The following is a 21,902-nucleotide window of genomic DNA, read 5'->3' as shown; positions in this document are numbered from 1 at the left end:
AACGGAAAAAAAAAAAAAAAAAAAAAAAAAAAAAAAAAAAAAAGAAATTACAATTTTATCCAGAGCCTCCATGATTTCTCCCACATACAATGTCTGGTATTCGGTTAGAAAAAATTATCAGACATACCAAGGGACAAGATCAAAGCAAAAATAGATAATAGAAACAAGTCTATGAGTGATGTAGATAGGAAAGTTATCAGGCATAGAAATTAAAAAATATAATTAAGGTGGTCAAGAAATTAGATGACAACCTGGAGAAATTCATTAGAGAACTGGATTATATAAATAAGAATTAAATGGATAATTCAGAACTGAAATATACAATAAATGAAATTAAGACCTTAATAGAGGGATTTTACATCAGGTTAGACACAGATGAAGAGAAGATTCGTGATCTGGAAGATAGGTCAATAGAAAATATAAAGTGCAAGTCCCAGAGAGACAAAAGGATGAAAAATTGAAAATTGAAATCCATGACAATAATAACACAAAAGTTTGTGGACAGGACAGTAAATTGAATTAAAATTCTAGGTCATCTTTGCCATATTCCTTGCCTCTCATATGGACTGAATCTTCATTTCAACTACCTTTGTTTTTTATTTGGGTCTTAGATTCTCTTCTCTAGAGCTCATCAATGTGGTAGCCACTGACCACATGTGGTTATTTAAATTTAAATTAATTAAGATTAAATAAAATTACAAATTCAGTTTTATGGTCACACTAGCCACATTTCAAGTGCTCAATAGCCACATGTGGCCAGTGGCTGCTGTTCTGGACAGTGCAGATATAGAATATTTCCATTATCTTAGAAAGTTCTATTGGACAAGAATTTCATTCCCTAGTATTTTACATTTTTTGTCATTTTATGTTTTAAACTTTTAGATTTTTACCTGTGATGATATTACCCCTATGCATGGAAACTTTTTATAGTTCCAGACTCCTTAGAGTGATGTTCAAAGTTTTTACATGGTGAACCTAATTCTGTTTCCCTGCCTATTGAAAGTAGGCATAGTAAATTCAGTGATCAACCACTAACTTAAAGTAAACACAATAATCTCAGCATCAGATGCCTGCTGCTCTGTAGGATTGTCTTGCATGGAGAAGAATGGGGCACAGAGCACTGACCATGAGTCATCTATGACTTTAGGCTCCTTTATCTATGAATACTTGAGCAAGCACACTGTGTTTTAGAAAGACTTCACACTAAGATGGTAAAATAATGTTTTGCTTCTTGGACTTCCCATTGGGGAACTCTGTATTTTGCAAGTATATGGGGCAGGTGGGGCTTTTATGGAACTGAGTTCTGGCTTAGCCATTTATTGGTTTTGAAATATGGGCAACTTTGTCTCTCCTGTGCCCGGGTTTCTCAGCTGGGAGGTGTAAGTCACTGCACCTCTCCCTCACATGTGAGTTATGACAATTAAGCATGGTTTTGCACAGGTGAAAATGACTTTATAAATCTAAGTGCCATATATACCATATAGCATTATTTTGGGTTAAAATATGAGCCAGGACTATAAGCTATTGTACTTCATGCTGTGTTGTTTTGTTTTTGTCTTACAGTGATTTCCCTCAAAGCTTCTGAAGATTCATCCTTTGAGAAAAAGAAAGAGACCTGGGCTTTTTTTGAAGGTAAAGCTTGCATATTTGTTTATTTAAGGTGCAGCCTCACTTTTAGACAACGGGAAAGGAGTAGAATAGGAAGAAAGGACCCTAACTTATTTGTTTTGCAATAACATCAAGTTGTTTTCTTGGCCTAAACTTGCTAAGATGGGAATTCCTGATGATATCAGCCCATGGGTTTTGAAAGAGTGGAGGTTACAGCACCAATCCGCATAATCTTTCTTTGTTTTGTTTTGCTCCAAAATTCCTACTGCTAGGTGATATTAGGGAGGGATCTTCAAGTGATATAAAAGTGTAAAGTACATCTACTGTGACTACATTTTATTTCAAATTTTTTAAGGAGTTTAGAGTTCTAGAAACTGAAAACCTTAAGCAAGTGATTTTCAATCCATGTTAGAATCGCTGGGGGAGCTTTAAAAACACTGAAGCCTGGACAACATCTCTGGAGACTCTGATTTGGTTGGAACTTATTAAAAGTTTCTAGGTGATTCCAGCGTGCAGCCAGGCTGAAAACCATGGCCTTAGATCAGTGATTCCCAAAGCGTGGTCTCAAACCAGCAGCATCAGTGTCACCTGGGATCATACTACAAATGCACATTGTTGGGCCCATCCCCAGCTTCCAGAATCAAGAACTCTAATGGTGAAGCCTATAATCTGGACTTTAACAAGACCTCCGAATAATCTGGATTTTAACAAGACCTCCAGGTGATTCTGATATGTACTCAGGTTTGAACCTTAGGGCAGGGGTGATTTTTGGCCCTCCAGGGGACATTAGAAAATGTCTGGGTACTTTTTTGGGTACCACAACTGTGGGGGTGCTACTGGCATCTAGTGGAGCTGGAGATGATGCCGAACATCCTACAATGCACAGCGCAGTTCCAACAATGAAGAATTTTGACCCCAAATGTCAAGAGTGCTGAGGTTGAAAAACCCTGCCATGTAGTAAGGAAAGTTCAGAGAAATTATTACAAAGTGGTTGAGGATCATGACCATAGCAATGGAAAAACATGCTTTGGAGTTCTCAGGCAGCGCCTTTGATCAGGGAAGGACTGGCTAATGTTCAGAGGTGGTCAGGGACTTTGGAAAGAGTACGTCCTCTGAAGGCACGGCATTTACTGATGATGAATCATCTAGCCAGAAGGATCTCAGGAGATGCGCGTGCCTTGGGGCCTCACATTGCCCTTTGTAGACCCAGTGGGTGGTGAGGTGGAAAGAAAGCTGGCCTTAGGAGGGGAGCACATGGATTCAAACCTACTTCTTCCAATAACTAGTTATAATGCAGTGGGTTGAGCACATTTTCTCTTAGAAAAATGTAACTTTAATTATGAACATCATTTGCAAACCGTAAGGTGTCACCCACATAGGCCACTAGGATTTATTGTTTAGTTTTGTAGTCACAAGTGTTTCATTTATGAGATTGTACTTTACTCCAACAATGATTCTTTGTATTGCTGACTTTCCTTCTGCACTTTTTGTAGCTGCCTTTTTCTTATTTGATGACCTTCTCTCAGCAAAATAACCCCCCTTTCTCTCCCTGGGCCTCTCACTCAGGGAATACCTATTCACTGGCGTAGAGTCGAAAGTGACTTTGCTTCCCATTGAGTAGAACAGTAGAAAAAGCAAGATTTACCCCTCTTCTTGCTATTTCATAAAATTCAGGCAACCCTGATTTTTGCCCTATCTTTTTGGAGCCGCCCTATGACTGGGCACCGTGATAGGGTGAGGATTATGGAGAAGGCCTAGGGGTTCATAAGGTAGGTCCCTGGGGATGTGACAGCCAAGCGAAGTTCATCATCAGATGCATAAGAATATCCTGGGCAGACTCTGGGCTCCCCTGCTGAGATTCTGATTATGACTTTGGGAAGGGATCAAAGAATTTGCACTTTCTCAGAGCCCGAGGTAGTTCCGATTCAAGTGGTCTGAAGACCGTATTTTGAAAATACCATGGTACAAAAAATAAAACTTTATATGTTTGGAAGGATTGTAACATTTAATCCCAACACACCTGGCAGCATAATCAACACCTCTAAAGCATATATTTTATAATTCGTGTGTAGCTATAGAATGTCGGGGTGGCTCTTGACCTAACTCTACAAGAAATCTGTAGCCCAACATGTGCTCTCTTCTCAACAGAATCAGTTCCCTTCAAAAAGGCAGAACTGGATTTCTCTCTGTGTATGATGTGTGCCTCAGAGCAGCTGTTTCCAAAGTGTTCTTTCTCTATGATTTCGGCAGAGGCAGCAGCAGCAGCAGCATCCGGGTGTTCGGCTTTTTTAACCCAGCTACAGCTTGGGCAAGGTCAGGGGTTCAGTTGAAACTCCTGGGAGCACAATCCCAGGCGTTTTGCCCTTTTGTTCCTGGCCGGGAGAGCTATAGTAGGGGTTGCAGATGGATATCCATCCTCCAGGGGCTCAGATCAGCCTGGCTCTGTGCCTGCTGCACAAAAAAGGCATTGATTGTCAGAACTCTTGGTGAGATGCTAGAGCGAGCTAAAATCCCTCGGGGCTATCACTCAGGTATTTCACCTGGAGCAAGATGGTATTACAGGCTGCAATAAAAAATAGTAGAAGTACAGTTTTATCTCCAGAACTGTGATCTCCCAGGCTTTTGCATTTGCTCTGGAAATGTAGAATACTGACATTGACTTTCTTGACTTGGTCGTGGGAGAGAGAGTGGGATTCCTTGACTGTGCTGAGGAATTCTGGGGCCACCGTGTTTCAAAGCAGTGCTGAATACCCCTGCTGGGATCAGAGTTGCTGGGCAACAGGTACCTCTGCCTCTCCCTGACTTGGCTGGGCTGTCTGTGAGGGGGTGTGGCGCTCTGTGGTCGTGCGTGCACCCTGCCTCGGCCTCACTGGGCGTGTGTGGCCACTCCAGCCCACAGCCCGCCGTCTGCTGCATGGAGGCCTGAAGGTCTTCTGCATGGCAGCTTGCAGTTTAGTCTCAAAGTGGCAACAGTGCCTTTGGAAGCACAATGGCAAAAGATAACACTGCAAATGCTTTCAGAGAATGTAACATGATTTTAAGAATTATTTCTGGTGTGTATATGTGATATTTTAAAAGCTAATTCTAGATTTGGTTAAGTGCAAAAGTTTTGTTAAATATGGGCTTGAAGGTTTATAGCTTTAGCCTTCCAACAACTGTTGTTTGGCCTGGTCTGAGTTTTACAACTTTTGAGCCAACGTGTATAATTAGATTTTTACATAAAATGTTAAAGGACAAGCCGGAAGATGCAGCAATGTGAGACTGGCATTCTAGCTGAGGACATCCCCTGGAGCAGAGGCATGGCACAGCTTTTCACCAGCTGACTCGCAAATACGTGGAGTCTTAGGAGTTTGTGACCCTGGCTTCAAGGGCTCAGAGTTTAACCCTTGTTTGCAGAGAGCACTGGGGAGGTGTTTTCGGTGCTTTGAGTAGATCAGCAGGATGGTTGTCTTTATACAGCAGCAGAAATGGTTGGGACAGGAGGGAAAACCAGAACTTTGGGTACAGATGGCTGCCCATCAAGTATTCTTTCTGAGATTTTCTTCTCCTGTAAGGCGACACTTTTTAAGCTTCCTGTAGCTTCAAGAGCACAACAGAGAGCAGCCACGACTGTTCCTGTGTGTGTGTGGAGACCCACCCACGTGTGGTGCTTCTGGCTGGTGTCCTCAGCCCAGTGTGGCTGAGCTTTCTGGACTGGCCAGATGTTTTGTGATTCCGTAGCCCTGCTGCCCAGGGAGAGCACCGTCTGTGCCATGTGATCTGAAGCCATAGCTCCAACCTGCTGAAGCCCCTCGCCTCCTGCCAGGGCAGAGCAGGCCCCGATGTCCACCGTCTGCTGCTGGGGAGCTTGTGGGAGAACCACCTGCCACAGTTCTCACTGGCAACCTTGTCCCTCTTTGGTTCCCGCAGTCCCCAAACCAGGGAAAGAGGTCAGGTGAAGAGGTGAACTCGCCTCAGCTGTTCTGCTCCTGTGGCGCAGAAACCTTAGTAAGACAGTTTTTCTCTCCATTCCAAGAATGAGGCCGAAGCCTCGTTGCCCTGGCTTTTGGTCCAGAGGCCCACATCTCTGAATCCCTTCAAGGCAGATGCTGCATCCACCTGTGCCACGTTCTGTCTCATGGCAACGTGACCATGTAGTGTCCCTACCCTCTCATGCCAGAAGTGGCTTGCAGTCCTGTTCCCAGCGTAGTTTGCTCAACGGTATGTGAATCCGGGACTGGCCGTGTGCTCACCGTGTTCTGGCCCCTTATGTATCCTGGTATCCTGTCATGAACCCCGGTCTGTGAACTCTGCTCTGTCCCTCTGTGTGTTGTGAAGTGTCTTGGACAGAATCCAAGAGCCCCTGGCTGCGTTTCATGTGGTTTAAATGGAGGCCCAAGCCTCTGCCCTAACTCTGAGCACAAACAATTCTCTACCCTATTCATCTACAAAGCCCACACATCACAGACACTGGGGCCTGCACAGAAAGGCGGTTTTGATTTCAGTTATATGAGAGACTTTTCTCTATTTCTTAGGCTTCTCGCATCCTGTTGACTCCTTGACCTCTCTAATCCGGCTTCTGCCCCCACCATCCTGCTGAAATGGCTTATCGCCAGGACTTTCCCAGTAGCTTCCTAGTGGGAAAACCCAGTGAGTGTTTTCCAGCAGAACTTGGTGCTATTAAGGGATCTTGCTTACAATTCTTCACTCTTGGGTTCTAGAACTTTCTCTTCAGTCCTTCTCTTTCCCATGACTAGCTCTAGGTCCTTTGTAGGAGACTTTCCTCCCTCCTGCCTGCCTGCCCTGCTCCCTTAAATATCAGTGCACATGCTCCTTTCACCTGCAACCTTGTCCTGTGGCACTTTCTACCTGTTGTAGTTTTAGCCCAGACTTCTAAGTTGCCAGGAACAGAAACCTACTCAAATTAGCTTAGGCAAAAACACTGACTGACCCTAAGAACACAGGAGGGTCTCATGGACTCCAGGGACAGAGGTGGCACTGGGCCTCTCCAGGGCCCAGGTCAGGGAGGGGGAGTCAAAAGGAAGTGAATGTCTGATTCCATCCCAGTCCCCTTCCCTCTCAGTGGCCATAAGCCTGACCTGCCTCTGTAGGCTGCCCGGGGAATCCAGCCACCCGCCACCCCAGCCCCTGTGCTTTTTCAGTTTAAGCACTTAACTAACTGCTTCCTCATGTCCCAAGGGCCTTACAGAGGTGCATTCCCGCACACTCAGCAATTCCACTTCTAGGAACTCAATCTGAAGAACATAATGTGCATTAAGGTTAAAGTTTATGAATGTTCATTACAGAATTATTTACTATGGGGAACAGGTAAACACTTTAAGTAGCTAACAGGAAGAGATTGTTAAATCATCAGTAATGATACGTTAATATGATAAATTTTTATCATATGTTTCAAAACGATTCAGAATCAATTTTTGAATAGAGTCTACTGAGAAAATGAGACAAAGAGCAAGATGTGAAATTGTATGAGCCCAATTGTAAAATATATGCAGAGACATCATAGGGCACCACTCGTTAGCAGCAGTTATTTCAAGCAACGGGATGGCCAATAACTTTTTCTCTATGCATTTCTGTGTTTTGTGTTATTTTCAGTACAATGTAGCGCAGGGCTCTAGGCGTCTTGGAAGCCCCGCTGTGCGTTCCTGGTACTGAGCACACACTCTTACCGCTGCAGTTAGCACATGGCCCTCTGATTTCTTGAAGGGAAAACCTTTGTATGTTTATCTTTATATTTCTTGTGCCTGGAAGAGTATTGAACATGACTGATAATAAATGTCTGTTGACTGAAGAAATTTAAGGCAGCAGAGAAACATTTTTGTTAAGTTCGTACAATTTTTGTTAAGTTCACACATTGGCTAAGTACAAACATCTGTAGTATTTTTCTTCATAGAAGGTTCAAATAATGCTTTTGGCTTCCCTTTTCAAAACTTCCTGCACGGTTTTGGCATTTTATTGATCAGATCAGTAATAAAGTTGATCTTTGGAGTGCAGTGGTCCCCTCCTATTGCTGGGGTATGCAGTGACAACCATGTGCCACACTTTGTTTAAACACTCACCCAGTGAAGGACATCTTTGTTTTTAGTTCTGGGCTATCCTGAATAAATCTGCTATGAACATCCATGTACAGGTCTTTGCTGAGCTAAAGTTGCTGTTTCTCTGGGACGAATGCCCGGAGTGCAGTTGCTAGGTTGAATGGTGGTTACAGGTGTGTCTTTCAAGAAACTGCACACTGTTTTCCAGGGTGGCTGTGCCACTTTACGCTCCCACCAGCCCTGTCTGAGTGACCCGGTGTGTACCCATCCTCACCAGCATTTGGCGTTGTCACTGTGTTTTATTTTAGCCAGTCTGAAAGGCGTGTGAGACATCTCACCACGGTTTCATTTTGCATTTCTTTAACGAATGGCTCAGGAAGTCGAACGTTTTCTTAGGTGCTTATTTGCCACCTGTTTATTCTCTTTGGTGAAATGTGTCTGTGGGTTTTGCTCATTTTTCTTATAGGATTGTTTGTTTATTTTTTACTGCTGAGTTTTGAGTGTTCTTTATATTCTAGATACTAGTCCTTTATTGCATATGTGGTTTACACATATTTTATTCCAGTCTGTAACTTGACTTTTAATTCTCTTCATATGGTTGTTTACAGAGCAAAAGTTTTTAATTTTGATAAAATCAAATTTATCACATTTTACTTAATGAGTGGTGCTTCTGGTATAAGGCCTAAGAACTCTTTGCCTAGTCTTAAATCCCAAAGTTTGCTCCTATTTTTTTTTAAAGTCTTCTAGTTTACATTTCACATTTAGGCTTGTGGTTCATTTTGAGTTAATTGTTGTATAATGTGTGAGGTTTATTTTAATGTTATTTTTTGCCAGTGGAAGTCCACTTGCTCCAACACCATTGATTGGAGAGGCTGTCCTTCCGCCATTGAATTGCTCTTGTGCTTTTGCCAAAATCAATTGAGCGTCTTGGGTGGGTCTATTTCTGGGCTCCCTGTTTCAATTATCTGTGTCTGTCCCTCTACCAATACCACACTACCTCGATTACTGTAGTACTGGGATTTTCAAAGTTCCATCTTTGACTGTTTTTGTGCCCAGGCACTTCCCCTGATGCGTCCCCATGAGGGTGATCCTGCTGTGTCCTTGCCTTTCAGATCTCTATGTGTACGCCGTCCTCGTGTGCTGCGTCGGGATCCTCAGCGTCCTGCTCTTCACGCTGGTCATCGTCTGCCAGTCCGTGTTTAGCAAGAGGAAGTCCAGAGGTAAGAAAACAGATAAAGTCATGTCAGGAGGGAGCACAACCCAGCCCAGATAGGTGGAAGATGATGGCAAAGCGTCCCCTTGGTGGAAAAATACACTGAGTCTGGGGCTATTCACCTGTGACTGGTGAGCAAAGTGAGCGAGACGTGTTCCCCTTAAATGCCACTAAAGTAAACTGTGACCATGCAGAGACGTCGTTTAATTCCCCCCTTTCCTCAAGTCCCTTCCTGCCTCGGTTTCTGAGGTTCCCTCCTGCGGCTGTGGGTCAGATGATCCTGGGGTTGCATTTTGGCTCTGCCACTTCAGACTGAGTTTTTGGACGAGGTTTTGGCCAGGTTCCTGAACCATTCTGAACTTGGGTTTCCTCCTTTACAAAAGGGCATATCGACACCTTCGTCCTTAGAGGGAGTGTTCTGGTGAGGGTTTGCTCGGCAGGCAGACAGGACTCGGGAAGTGTCCCCCTCTCTTCCTTCCTTGTCCACCCTTCTATCTCCTGTCTTCTTAGTGTCCTGTTTCCCTGCTTCTGCCCTCAGCCCAGCCTCTCCTGAGGCTTCTTTCCCAGGGACGAAGTCCTCCTGCCTCTTGGCTCCCTGTGTGTGCTGCTGCTTTCTCTCCAATCTCCGCCTCTCACTGGGCCTCGATCCCACACGTCCAGCAGCTCCTGTTGGAGTGTTTCCTCTGGGAGCTCCTCCCTGTGTCCCTTCTTCAAAATTTCCAAAACAGCCAGGCTGCTGCCGCTCCCAGTGCTGCCCCGCGTACAGCTGAGCTCTGCAATCAGAAGGACTGGTGCCCTGGAGCCTCCGCTGCCCGGGTTGGCTGCCCCTCTCTGCCTCGCCTTCCTCACCAGTACCTGGAAACAGTTGCAGTCTCACAGGATCATGTGAGGACAGAGTTACAAAAAAAGAGAGAGGTGTTCAAGACACTTAACACATTTTGGCACCCAGTAAATGTCCTGTATTTACGACGACATATGGTTATAATGATACATAATGATTATCACTATTAGCTCAAGGTCGTAAAGCTGGGAAGTGTTAATTCGGTTGTCATGGCTTGAAGAAAAACAGGGAAACTGAGCAGCATTTACAGAGGGGACTCTCTCCAGACATGTGGGTAAGGCTAAGGGAACCAGGGAGGGAGGCGACATGTCTGGGGACCAGCACCCCCAGGAAGCTGTTCTCACCCTAGACCTCAAGGGACAAGGGGAGGAGAACTTTCTGGAATGTGCAAGGGCTGCAGTTGTGGCAGAGGTGTCACCAACAGGAGCCTCAGGAGAGGGGCCCCACCAGTGACAGACCAGGAGGCAGCAGAGGGGGAGCCGAGGTCATGCATTCTTCAGCCCCTCTCTTCCCCCCACTTGCATCTCCCACTGAGGGGGCAGGGGGGCAGGAAGGTGCAGAGGGCAGCCTCCTGGGCCCAGCAGGGTGCACGAGGGGGGTTAGGGATCCTCAGGGACAGCGGAGGATGCCAGCACACTCAGGGGCTGGTGCTGGAGTGAGGGCTGTCACCCACGTCTTTTTCCTCCGGAGCCCGTGACCTTCCCATCAGCCTGTGTGTGTCTCTGTGCTGTCTTCTAAAGCCACTTCTGGGAGCCTTCTCCGTGCCACTTCCCCCGCAGTCCCCATCCGCAGCACCCAAGCTTTCTTTCTGTTCTCAGCCCTTGGCTGGTTTTAGGAGCTTGTGGCACATGTTGCACGTGGGCGTTGGCATTTCCTGCCTTCAAGAGGATGACATGTAAGGCAGGGACCACACGCTAGACTCATTCCCTTGGAATTGGAATCATGACAGATGCTCAACAAATGGTGGACAAATGGGCTTGTTTTCTGGTGTTTTACTCCCAACCGGTGGAGTTGGGAGACCATACAAGCGGTTTCTAAACCAGTTATGCCCTAAGGACCCCTCTGCCCGGACTCAGGGCATGAGAGAGCCTGACTTCAGCTGCAGGCCCCGCTAGGCCCTGGGCAGGTGAGGGCATCAAAGCAATATGGTTAGGTCCAGAGATATCCTCCTCCCAAGCCAAGAAGGGCAGGCTGGGGCACACGGAGCCCAGGCCTCACAGAAAGCCTGTAGAGAATGGGTTCCCAGCTGCCCATCCTCACTGGGGTGGGCTCCAGACGGCCTGTGTGCATCTGTGCTCAGCATCTGAAAGCCCTACTTGGCTGCCAAGAGCTTTGTATGAGCACCTACCAGGGGCCAGGCACCTCTCTTGGCTCTCAATGTTCTCATGTGATCTGAATGACAGCCACATCACTCCCATTCCACAGAGAGCATGGCTGAGGAGCAGGAGAACACCATGCAACTAGGCGGTGGCAGAGGTGAGGCTCAGAACCAGACTCATCCCAAGCCTCTCACGTTTCTGTGCAAGAAAACCGCAGCCATCTGGGGCTGACCTCGCCAAGAGAACTGTCTTTCAGCCTTCCATGTGGTGGTTGCGCAGATTCTTCCCAAACAGCTCTACCCAGCTCCTGCAGCTCCTGGGGAGCGTGGCTTTGGTCTGGTGCACCTCTCCCATTGCAGGCTCAGCTGGCTTCCCATGGCCCTGGCAAGGCAGGTCCTGTCCCTTTGTAGCCCTAGAAGCCAGGTACCTCCCAGGTACATCTTGGGGCCAAAGACGAAGACTGTGCATAGTTTGTCCAGGTGTTCCCCTTTAGCTGGGCCCTTAAAGAAGCACTCACTAGACCTTCAGGAGCAGACCATTTACTGAGGAACCTGCTCAAATGCAGATTCCGATCTAGTACTTGAGGCAGGCCTGTGATCCTGCATCTCTAACCAGCTCTGCTCTGAGGCTGCCCTTGGAGCAGCAAGGCCTTAGAGCTAGTTCTTAACTCCGTCCCACTCAATACCCCCCCCTCACAAAAATATTTCAAAACGATCCCATTTCTATCTTGAAATAAAATTCATAGATAAGATATGCTTCCTGTACTCCCAACCCCAATCAATTTAGTGATTTACAAAGAAGAAATAAAAGGAAAGTAATTTATAACACCATGAAACAGATTTTAGTATTGCACCTCTTCTTGTGTATAAGCGTCAATTTCAGAAAATTTCAGAGAAGGCAGTAATCCTTTACATGTGACACTTGAGATAAAGGGTAGATAAGTACATGTATGCATATGTGAGGACTCGATAAACATGTGTCAGGCCCAAGTGTGGGCTGATGCAGATATGCTGCAACATCCAGGAGTGGCCCTGCTCATAGCGACGGGAATTCTAACATCACAACTGTCCATAAGGTTTTGAATAAAACAGTACACTCTTCCTGTGATTTTTACACCCTTTACATTTGTGTGTATTAAAATGGAGCAAAAACACACCTTACATTTGTGTGTAAAATGGACTTAGGTCCCAGGCTCTCGTGAACAGTTTTTTTTTCCCCCACACGAATATCAGGAAGGTCAGTCAAGTCATGTGGGATAGATCTTCATTTGTGGACTGTCCTGCATATTGCTGGATGGCCAGCGTCCCTCCTCTCTGCTTACCAATTGTCAGGTACTATTCCCAATCAATGCAATAATCAGAAACATCCCCTGAGAGTTCCAAGTTGCCCCTGGGGGGTGGAGCAGGGGCAGGACCATCTCCACTGAAAACCATGGTCTTTGAGCAGACTATTCCTAGGTCTGCTGCTCTTTCCATTGAGCTGGAGGAAACAAGGCCTCCGGGAACCCCTGGTGACAGGTCCAGGAGGGAGTCACCGTCAAATGGGATGCTCTTTGTATGTGGGTCTGATTCTGTCCTAATGCTCTCTCTGGAGTGTCAGTTGTTTTATTAAGTTTCATTTCCTAGTCAAGACAGCAAGGGCAATGCATGCAGAGCCATAGTGAATTGCCCAAATATTGCTCAGGACCCCAAACCCAGCCACCCCAGATCCAAACCCTGTGCCTTCCAGTGTCATACCTCAACAGAAGCCATCCTCCTAGAGCCCTGTCACTGCTGCAAGGTGGGTTTGGGAGCATTCAGTTGCCTTTAGGGGGCGCGGGAAGGCAGGTCTAGGCTCAGAACCAGTGGCATTCCAGAAGCAGGTTGGCAGGTGGATTTGCAGTGAGGAACCCCAAGCTTCCAATGAGGTCTGGATTACAGGACCCTTCCAAACATTTTTTGTCTATTACATTTACTAACAAAATGATGTGATGGGACAGAAGGGATCTGATAAATATGGCCTTGCTTTAAGTTGGTCAGAGATTTCTTTCCTGGTTCTGAAGATGTAACTAAGAGCATCCTGTCATTGAGTGGGCTCTTAGAGAACACACACTGGTGATCCCCAGATGTTGGAGGTATCTATTTCTGCATAACAACTCACCCTAAAAGTAGTGGCTTACAACAACATTTATTTGCTTAAAGAAACCTGAGCTGGGCTTAGATGGACGGTTCTTCTGGCAGTGACACCTAGTGTCATCTGGAGTTGTATGGAACTGGAGAGCCAGGAGGATGCCACTCCCAGCCCTGGGGCCTGCCTCTGAGAATATGGGACAGCAGGGCTGGTGCCGTCACTCTCCCTGCCTGTGATTTCACCAGCAGGTAGCCAGACCTGCCTGCTTGGTGATTCTAGGCTCCAAGGACATGCCTTGACTGGATCGCAGCACGGCTTCACTCTCCCCCATTCTGTTGGATTAAGCAAGTTGCAAGGGCAGCCCAGATTTGGAGTGGCAAGGAGTCTCTGGTCATCTTTAACTCACAGAATACTTTACTGCTGTCTTTCCCACTGCCACACCCAGTGAGAAGCAAGGGAGGTCCCCAGCCAGGGAGGGGCCAGGGAGACAGCCCATGACTCCAGGTAGCTGGGGCATGATGGTGACCACTCATGGCTCTGGCAGCCAGCTAGCTCCTGAGGAGTGTGCACTGTTTGTGTCCAAGCAGTGATGGGAGGGGATTGGGACATGGGGTAGCAGCAATCCCAAGGGAGCAGGTTCTAGCAGGTGCCAGAGTAAGAGCAGGGACAGGACAGATCCCCTCACGCCAGACTGTCTGGGAGGCTGCTCCTTTTGTGGGTTGGCTGTGGTGGTTATGGCTCTCACTGGGAGCAATCAAGTGTTTGTAGGCCAAGTCAAACATGACCCTCAGAAATGACCCTGCTAAAAACCAACAACGCTCATAACTCAAATTCAGCATACTCCTGCATTCAGTGCATTGCACTACAACCAACTTGCACCGTGTTGACAAACATTGGTGATACTTATAAAGTACTGGGAATAGTGCTGGGTCTGAGGAGTGCTCAGGCCTTTCTAGGGGCCCCGGTCACACTGACAGTTTCTAAGTTTTCTGTGCAGATGTGTGTCTGCTGGGCCTCCAGCATCCCGACCATAGATAGGAGAGCAGTTCTCTCCTGCCTGTGCAGGGCTGCAGCGCATCGGGTTTTCAGGCTACTCACACACATGGACCTGCTCCCCTGCACCCGCAGCAATATCTGGCTGGAAGAAGACATCAGAGTAGCTGTCTCCAGCCCAGGGGGTCCCTGAGATAAACAAAGCCCATGCTGCAAGCCAGGGTCCTCTTCATTCCCAGCCTTCCAGCAGCCCTGCCCTGGGCCAGGCCTGGCGCTGCTCTGCTTCCGGGAGTGCTCAGCTGTCACGTGAGCTGGAGCTCCTGGCACCCACGTGGTGCTCGCCAAGCAGAAGCGTGCTTCCCACCCCCTCCCGAGCTGTGAATCTCCATCCCCCCCTCTTTGTTAGTGCAAGAGTGCCCTGAACCTCATCCCAGGGCCCCTGCAGCTCTGACTCACTCTGAAAAACAGCAGTCCTGGTGGCCCAGGGCTGGCCCTGAGTTTTTCTAGTGGTTTCTCAAGCACACTGATTTCCGAAGGCCTTTGCTTCTCGGAGAATTAGTCCAGACTTGCTGCCTCAGGGTGGCCCCAACTATCCCCCAACCTTCTGTGTCTGAGCTTTTAAAAGCTTAGTTTTTCTGGCATGCTGGAACCACATGGAGAAGAGGAGAGGCCTCATTTCTCTTGCTGTACTCTGCAGTGTGGGCTGCGACACGGTGGTGCAGCTGGCACTCAATATGCGAGAACTGGGGACAGGGCTCCCTCAGGCTTGCAAAGCACCCACACCTCCCCGTCCATAAATTTGCTCTCCTCTGCTTCTGAGAGCCTGGGGCCTTTCCTTCTGAGGCACCAGACACAGGCAGTTGGGGGCTGCGTCCCAGTCAGGGCCGAGGAAGGGGGCCACAAAGCACAGCATGGGGGCCTGTGGATGAGGAGGAGCAGAGGGGAGCGTCTGTTTTTCAGTGTGTGCCAGGAGGCTCGGCTGGCTCTCTCTTCAGGCCCACAGAACTCCTGTCTTTCCTTTGTGGGGGCTCTTAAGCTTCCCCAGTAGCCTGGTAGAAAGAGCACTGGACGTAGAGCCTGGATTCCAGCTCCTGCCTTTGCAGAGCGGGTCTTCCCGAGGAAGGGGGCCACAAAGCACAGCATGGGGGCCTGTGGATGAGGAGGAGCAGAGGGGAGCCTCTGTTTTTCAGTGTGTGCCAGGAGGCTCGGCTGGCTCTCTCTTCAGGCCCACAGAACTCCTGTCTTTCCTTTGTGGGTGCTCTTAAGCTTCCCCAGTAGCCTGGTAGAAAGAGCACTGGACGTAGAGCCTGGATTCCAGCTCCTGCCTTTGCAGAGCGGGTCTTCCGAGCTTCCAGGTCCTGTCACTGTAAAACGGGGATGAGAATCCCACTTACCTCCTAGGGCTGTGGGAGATGCCTTTCCTGGTGCAGTGTGACCTCCAGTCCTGGGCGTGGGCAGCTCCAGGGGACACTACCCCAGGGTGGGGTTCATCTTCCTAATTGTGATCAGCCCTGCAGCCACATTAGCCATTCTGGCCGCCCCGGCACACTGTCCCAGTAGAAATACAATGTGAGCCAGAGGCGTAATTTGACCTTTTATTTATTAAAAAAGTAAAAAGACACAGATGGGATTAATTTCAGTATCTTTTATTTAACTCATCATATCCAAAATATCATCTCAGCAAGTATCAATATATGAAGACTATGAATGAGATGTTACTTTCCACGTTCCTTTTTGCATCCTACGCTTCAAAATCCAGCACATCCCTTTTATGACTAGTCACCTTTCCAGTGCTTGTGACACCTGGGGCTTGTGACTACTGAAAGAGACAATGCAACTCTAGATAGATAACTTTGTGTGCTGGTGCTTTTCATGGAATGAATACGGCTATTAAATGGCTCTCTGTGCCAAGGGAACAGGAGGCAGAGAATTTACTTCTCCCCGGCTTCCCGCTTGGTGACCAAGAGAGGCAGTCCCATCCTTGTAACTGTGCTGGCCTGGAAAGGTCACAGTTGCAGGACTGCTTCCTGGTGGCGGCTGGGCTCATGTGTGTAGGAAGGGGGCACCCCTGGTCCTGTTTCTTCCCCCAGGGAAATGCAGGCAGGGGGCTGTGGGCTGGACCCCGAGTGTAGGTAGTGCTTTCCCAGGCCGCAGAGGCTCTTGCTTGTGCTGGGGCCGCAGGGGGTGGGGGGTCAGTCCGCAGTGTGATCCATCGTCATTCACTAAATGCTCCTGGGCACTCACTGTGCATGAAGCATGAAGACCCCATGCTGGGGCTGCTACAGTGCTCGCTGCAAGTGTGGAACGCTGGGTGAATAGAGAGGAAACATCCACAGGTCCTATCCTGGGTCTGTGCAAGGCCTGGAGGTCAGAGGAGGGTGTGAGGGAGTAGCGGGTAGAATGGGGGAAAGGTCAGTCACACCTTGTTGGTCCTGACACCACCACAGGGCCTGATAGGATGGGAGGGCATGGCCGCTTCCACCCCAAGACACCCAATTCAGGGTGGTGGCGGTGATAGGGACAAGGCCATATGTGGAAGGCAAAGCCTTCAGGCTGGACGTGCCACCTGGGAGTTTGGCCATGGGGTGGGGACTGTGAGCAGCGTGGTCCCGGCTGAGGAGGGGAGAAAGGCTGGGAGTGGCCTGGGGCCTGGTGCTTCTTCTCAGGAGAGGTGAGAAAAACAGGCCTTCCTTTTAAGAGTCTTCAAAGTTCCACAGATCCTAAGATCACCATTTAAAAAGAACTGCATCGTGAGTTGTCCTTTGGCGCCTCCAGGTCAGGCTCCTGGGTGCCAGGCCACGGCCCGTGGTGGGGACTGGCTCCGTCACACGCCCTCTCTTGGCTGCCTTCTCTTCTCAGTCTCTTAGGATCCCCTCCCACAGAAACTCTTGGCACTTAAATCTGTGCCTTACAGCCTCTGCTTCTGGGGAAGTCGAAGCCACACTGGGTTAACACAGTTACCTAATCAGCACTGATTATGCTGTGCATATTTAAGGCTGAGTCTGGGTGAAGTCAATTTTTCTGATGCTTGTTAGCCTCACCTCCAGTGTCCGGACTCACTTCTGGTCCTGTGGGCAGACCGTCTTCATTAACAGGAGCCTCGGCCTTGCAGACACCAGGCTGAGACCTCGGAACCAGCAGTTGGCAAGTGCTGGCAGGGGAGCATCTTCTGCACTCTGGCCCTGACCGTCTTCACTGGGCTCCTGACCCTTCCTAGTCGGTCCCCTGCCCCCACAGGACACTCAACCCCCTATGCTCCTGTCCTGCTCTCTCGATTCCCAATCTTCAGGCTGCTTACCTCACTGCCCACGGACTGGACTTCCCAAAACACAGGTCAGCTCGTGGGGTTCTCTTGGGTTCCAGTCTCAGCTCTGCCCGGCTCCAGCTGTGGCACAGTGGGCTGGCCACTTATCCCATGAGACTCAGTTTCTCCATCTGTAGAAGATGCCATCTTGATCAACATTTGGCTTTCTTATTGTTTTTCGGTTCTATTTACTTCTTTCATCTTTATTATTTCTGTTTGCTTTGGTTTTAGTTTGCTCTTCTTTCTGACAGTTGAAGGTTTTGGCTGTTGATTTGAGACTTTTCTTCTTTATTAATATTAGAATATATATTCACTGCTTTATCTGTGTAACATAAGGTCTGGTATGCTGAGCTTTCAATTTCATCTAAAGTATTTTCTAATTTCCCTTATGATTTCCTCTTTGACCCATTAGTTATTGCCAGCTGCCAGCATCTCTGAGAATGGTGCAGAGTAGCTACGAGAAGGCTGTGGAGCCTGGCTGCCAGCTCTGACACGTCCCGTGTGTGCCAGTCTGCTCGCGCTGCTGTGTCAAAGGGCCACGGCCCGGGTGGCTTAGATAACAGACGTTTATCTCCTCACAGCTCTGGAGGTTGGAGGTCCATGGCTCAGGAGTTGGTGGGGCTGGTTTCTCCTGAGGCCTCTCTCCTTGGCTGTACATGCCTTCTTCTCCCTGTGTCTTTGCATGGCCTTTTCTCTGTGCATGTCTGTGTCCTGATCTCCTCTTCACATAAGGACACCAGTGATGTTGGATTATGGCCCATCCTACTAGCCTCATTTTAACTTAAACCTCATTAAAGACCCCATCTGCAAATATGGTTGCATTCTGAGGTACTGAGGGTTAGGACTTCAACATGTGAATTTTAGAGGAGACACGACTCAGCCCATGTGTGACCTTGGGCAAGTTNGCTCTGGAGGTTGGAGGTCCATGGCTCAGGAGTTGGTGGGGCTGGTTTCTCCTGAGGCCTCTCTCCTTGGCTGTACATGCCTTCTTCTCCCTGTGTCTTTGCATGGCCTTTTCTCTGTGCATGTCTGTGTCCTGATCTCCTCTTCACATAAGGACACCAGTGAACTCCTTGGCTGTACATGCCTTCTTCTCCCTGTGTCTTTACATGGCCTTTTCTCTGTGCATGTCTGTGTCCTGATCTCCTCTTCACATAAGGACACCAGTGATGTTGGATTATGGCCCATCCTACTAGCCTCATTTTAACTTAAACCTCATTAAAGACCCCATCTGCAAATATGGTTGCATTCTGAGGTACTGAGGGTTAGGACTTCAACATGTGAATTTTAGAGGAGACACGACTCAGCCCATGTGTGACCTTGGGCAAGTTTGTTAGCCTCTCTGTACTTAAGAGTCCTCCACTATAAGACAGGAGTAATGACCAGGTTATTGTGAAGATTAAATTAGAGCACAAAACTGTGGTCCTCAAACATTTCTGCTTGCATAGCTCCTAAAATAATCTCAAAAACGACGCCCCCTTGATCGGTTTTTTGTTGATATCTAAACTTTTTCATCATAAATGTAAATTGTTGCAAAGGATGTGATTTCCAGAGTATTACAAATATTGACCTCTTGGAAATGAAACAGTTACACATCTCTCTCTTTTGCATCTGTATGTCTTGAATTTAATCACCACCTCCATTTACTTAAAGACTCCATGAGGGGAAAAAAGACCCCACAAGCAAGCCTTAGGGTTAGAAATGTTGTGCTGTCCCTTTTCTCCCTGGACTTTTACTTTCAGTCCATTTTTCCCACAAAATTTTATCCTACTTTAATACATCTTTTGTTTTGAAAGTACTTTATTGCCCACCTTATTATACTTACTTGTAAAATAATATATATGCACACATTTAAATTAATAACTTCATAATTTCCTTATTCCATAAGTCTTTATGGGTTAAAATGTTTTTCTAGATTGAGTTATTAATATTACACAACTAGTGATATTTGGAAAATTAGTATAAAATTAATCAAAATGACATAAATATATCACAAAATATATTGCAAACTTAGATAAATAATTAATAATCATAAGTAAAATTTGATTGGAAATGCATTTTTATTGAAGTGGATTCTTATTTTTACTTCATATACGCTTGTATGAATGTGCTTAGGGATAGAATTCACCATCAATTCAATTTCTATTTTGATAATAGATGTTAGCTCTGAAATACCTCATTCAATATAAAAACAGGTGGGAATGGATGAGATTTTTTTATACCACTCAATACTTTAAACTGCTTCCAAGTTATATATGAAAAGCCACATAATGATCTGTCATCGGAAATGGTTTTTAATATTCTACCAGTTGACAGCTGGATTAGGTCATTATTCAATTCTTATTGAAAGCAAGGTATTAGAAACCTCCCCCCTTGCAGAAGGGTTAGCTGCCAGTCACTAGTTATTCTCTTTCTCACACTGTCACCAACATTTTACATCATTTCTTGCTTGGTGCCTCACTGGAATTTTCCCTAGGACAAGTCTTCATAGTGTAAATCAGGGTGGGTGGATGTGTGCCTTGACTTTTTGTGATATGAGAAGGGGAAAGAAAAGGAGTACAGTTAGACCCCAGGCACGTTCCAAGAGAATGAATTCTTAGGAGAAAATACTCATGGAAGATGAGGAGCTAGAAATCAATTCTCTTAAAACTTTCTTTCCAAACAGTGCCCAGAGGTGTACAAACCCTAGACTGCAGACCACTAATCCATATAGTAAGCTTAGAAGAGTGTCAGGAACATATGAAATGTTCGATAAATACTAACTATGATTCTTATTACTGTTGCATCTATCCAGCAAACAGAAGGCTCTCAGTAAATGAAATGCAGATAGAGTTAGGTATTAGTAGGGCACTGGACCAGGTAAACCTATGTGACCTCCTCTGAAACTAAGGTTCTCTCATCCTGCTCTGGAACGGCACTGATTGCCTGAATGACAGATCGCCCCAAATATAATAGCTTAGAGCAATTATTTTATTTACTCCCAATTCCACAGTTCAGCAATTTGGGCTGCACTCAACTGAGCAGTTCTGCTGGTCTCAGCTGGAGCCATTCATGCAGCTGCAGTCTGCTGGCGGATCAGCTGGGGCTGGTTGCTTTGGGGCCTCAGCTGGGACAATGGGTGTCTGCTTCATGTGGTCTCATCGTTCAGCAGGCTAGCCAGGCTGCCTCGTGTGGTAGCAGAAGAGTCCCCTGCAACAAGACAGAGAGCAAACCCCAGAGCGTGAATGCCTTTTATGCCTCTGTTGTGACACATTGGCTAATGTTCCCTTGGCCAAGGCAAGTCATGTAACCAAGTGCAGAGACAGTGTGGGAGGGGGTCGCATATGGAGGTGGACAGATATACAGACATGTGATTCACTGGGGCCACTGATGTAACAGTCTCCCACAACCTCAGGGTCTCCCTGGCTGTTTCATCTTCACTTCCATTTGAAGCAGACTTACTGTGAGCCTTAGATTGGACACTTGTTTTATTAAGTGCCTAGCTATTCTTATTTTTCCTCTGTGGCCAGAATAATTTGGTTTTTCTCTATCTACTGTAGGAGGATGTCTTTCTCCAAGATTGTTTTCCCAAGGGCCTCTTTTTAGTCTTGGAAGAGCATTAATCAGGGAATGCAAACCCATGTTACAATGAGCAGCTTCTAAGTGCAGACAGGTTGTCCCATCTGGCCCCCAGAGGGCTTTCTCATGAGTAAGGCAGAGCTCAGAAGTCTGGTGATTTTTATCCCAGGACTCTTCAGGTTAGAACCCAAGCCAACCTGCCTTGGCCAAAACTGAATATTTTATTATGTAACCAGGAAGTCTGTGTATGACTTCGTGCCTGGCTGGATCCAGGGCTGGGATAATATCAGGTCACTATGGTGTCCATGCGATGGCTCTGCTCTTCTCCCCCAGAGAGAAGTGTGCAAGCCCTGAGAGTTGGCTGCCATAGCACCGACACCCAAGAACACCTGGGCCCCTGCTTTTCCTGGGAATTCCTGGGGCACATAAATCTAAAGTAGCATTTATTTATCATCTTCTATTCTTTTTCCTTTCACAGTGAGACATTATTTGGTGAAATGCCCTCAAAACAGGTAGGAATGTTTTCTTCCTTTTTTCAAATGAAACTCTTTGTTACTTTACTTTCTTTTGATATTACCAAGAAATTGATTAAATTCGTATCTTTACTTAAAGGTCTGCATTTTGGTCCACAAATAAGCCTAAAAATGTGCGTTCTGCCTGCATTTGCATGTTCCCAGATTCCACACTCTGGTTATCACCCCCAGAGAGTCCAGAGAGCATGTGGCTCATGCTGTCCCCACACGCATGCCAGAGGAGGCTTGGCTTGTGCTCCTACAGGGCTGCTCCCCTATTTAGGAAGGGGTTTGCAGCTGGATAGACCATTTTGATACTTCCTGACAACAAAGAGTTTGAATCCCCTTTTACCAATGCTGACTTGTCCTATGTTTCATTTTTCACTAGCAGTACACACCTCCAAAGTAGTATA

At 47.1% G+C, this 21,902-nt stretch overlaps 1 protein-coding gene across 1 annotated transcript in view; it reads left to right on the top strand.

The window, feature by feature from the left end:
- VSTM4 (V-set and transmembrane domain containing 4) overlaps nucleotides 1-21,902 on the top strand; it is a 96,827-nt gene that overhangs the window by 24,439 nt on the left and 50,486 nt on the right. Inside the window, exons 4-6 of the mRNA XM_008576040.1 lie at nucleotides 1,564-1,632; nucleotides 8,753-8,860; nucleotides 21,456-21,489. Coding sequence (XP_008574262.1) covers nucleotides 1,564-1,632; nucleotides 8,753-8,860; nucleotides 21,456-21,489 — 211 coding nt within the window. The remainder of the gene's footprint in view (nucleotides 1-1,563; nucleotides 1,633-8,752; nucleotides 8,861-21,455; nucleotides 21,490-21,902) is intronic.

This window comes from Galeopterus variegatus, unplaced genomic scaffold, assembly GCF_000696425.1.
Source record: "Galeopterus variegatus unplaced genomic scaffold, G_variegatus-3.0.2 Scaffold1276, whole genome shotgun sequence".
NCBI lineage: Eukaryota > Metazoa > Chordata > Mammalia > Dermoptera > Cynocephalidae > Galeopterus > Galeopterus variegatus.
The sequence above is the reverse complement of the archived record's forward strand: the minus strand, read 5'-3'. Positions and strand labels throughout refer to the sequence as shown.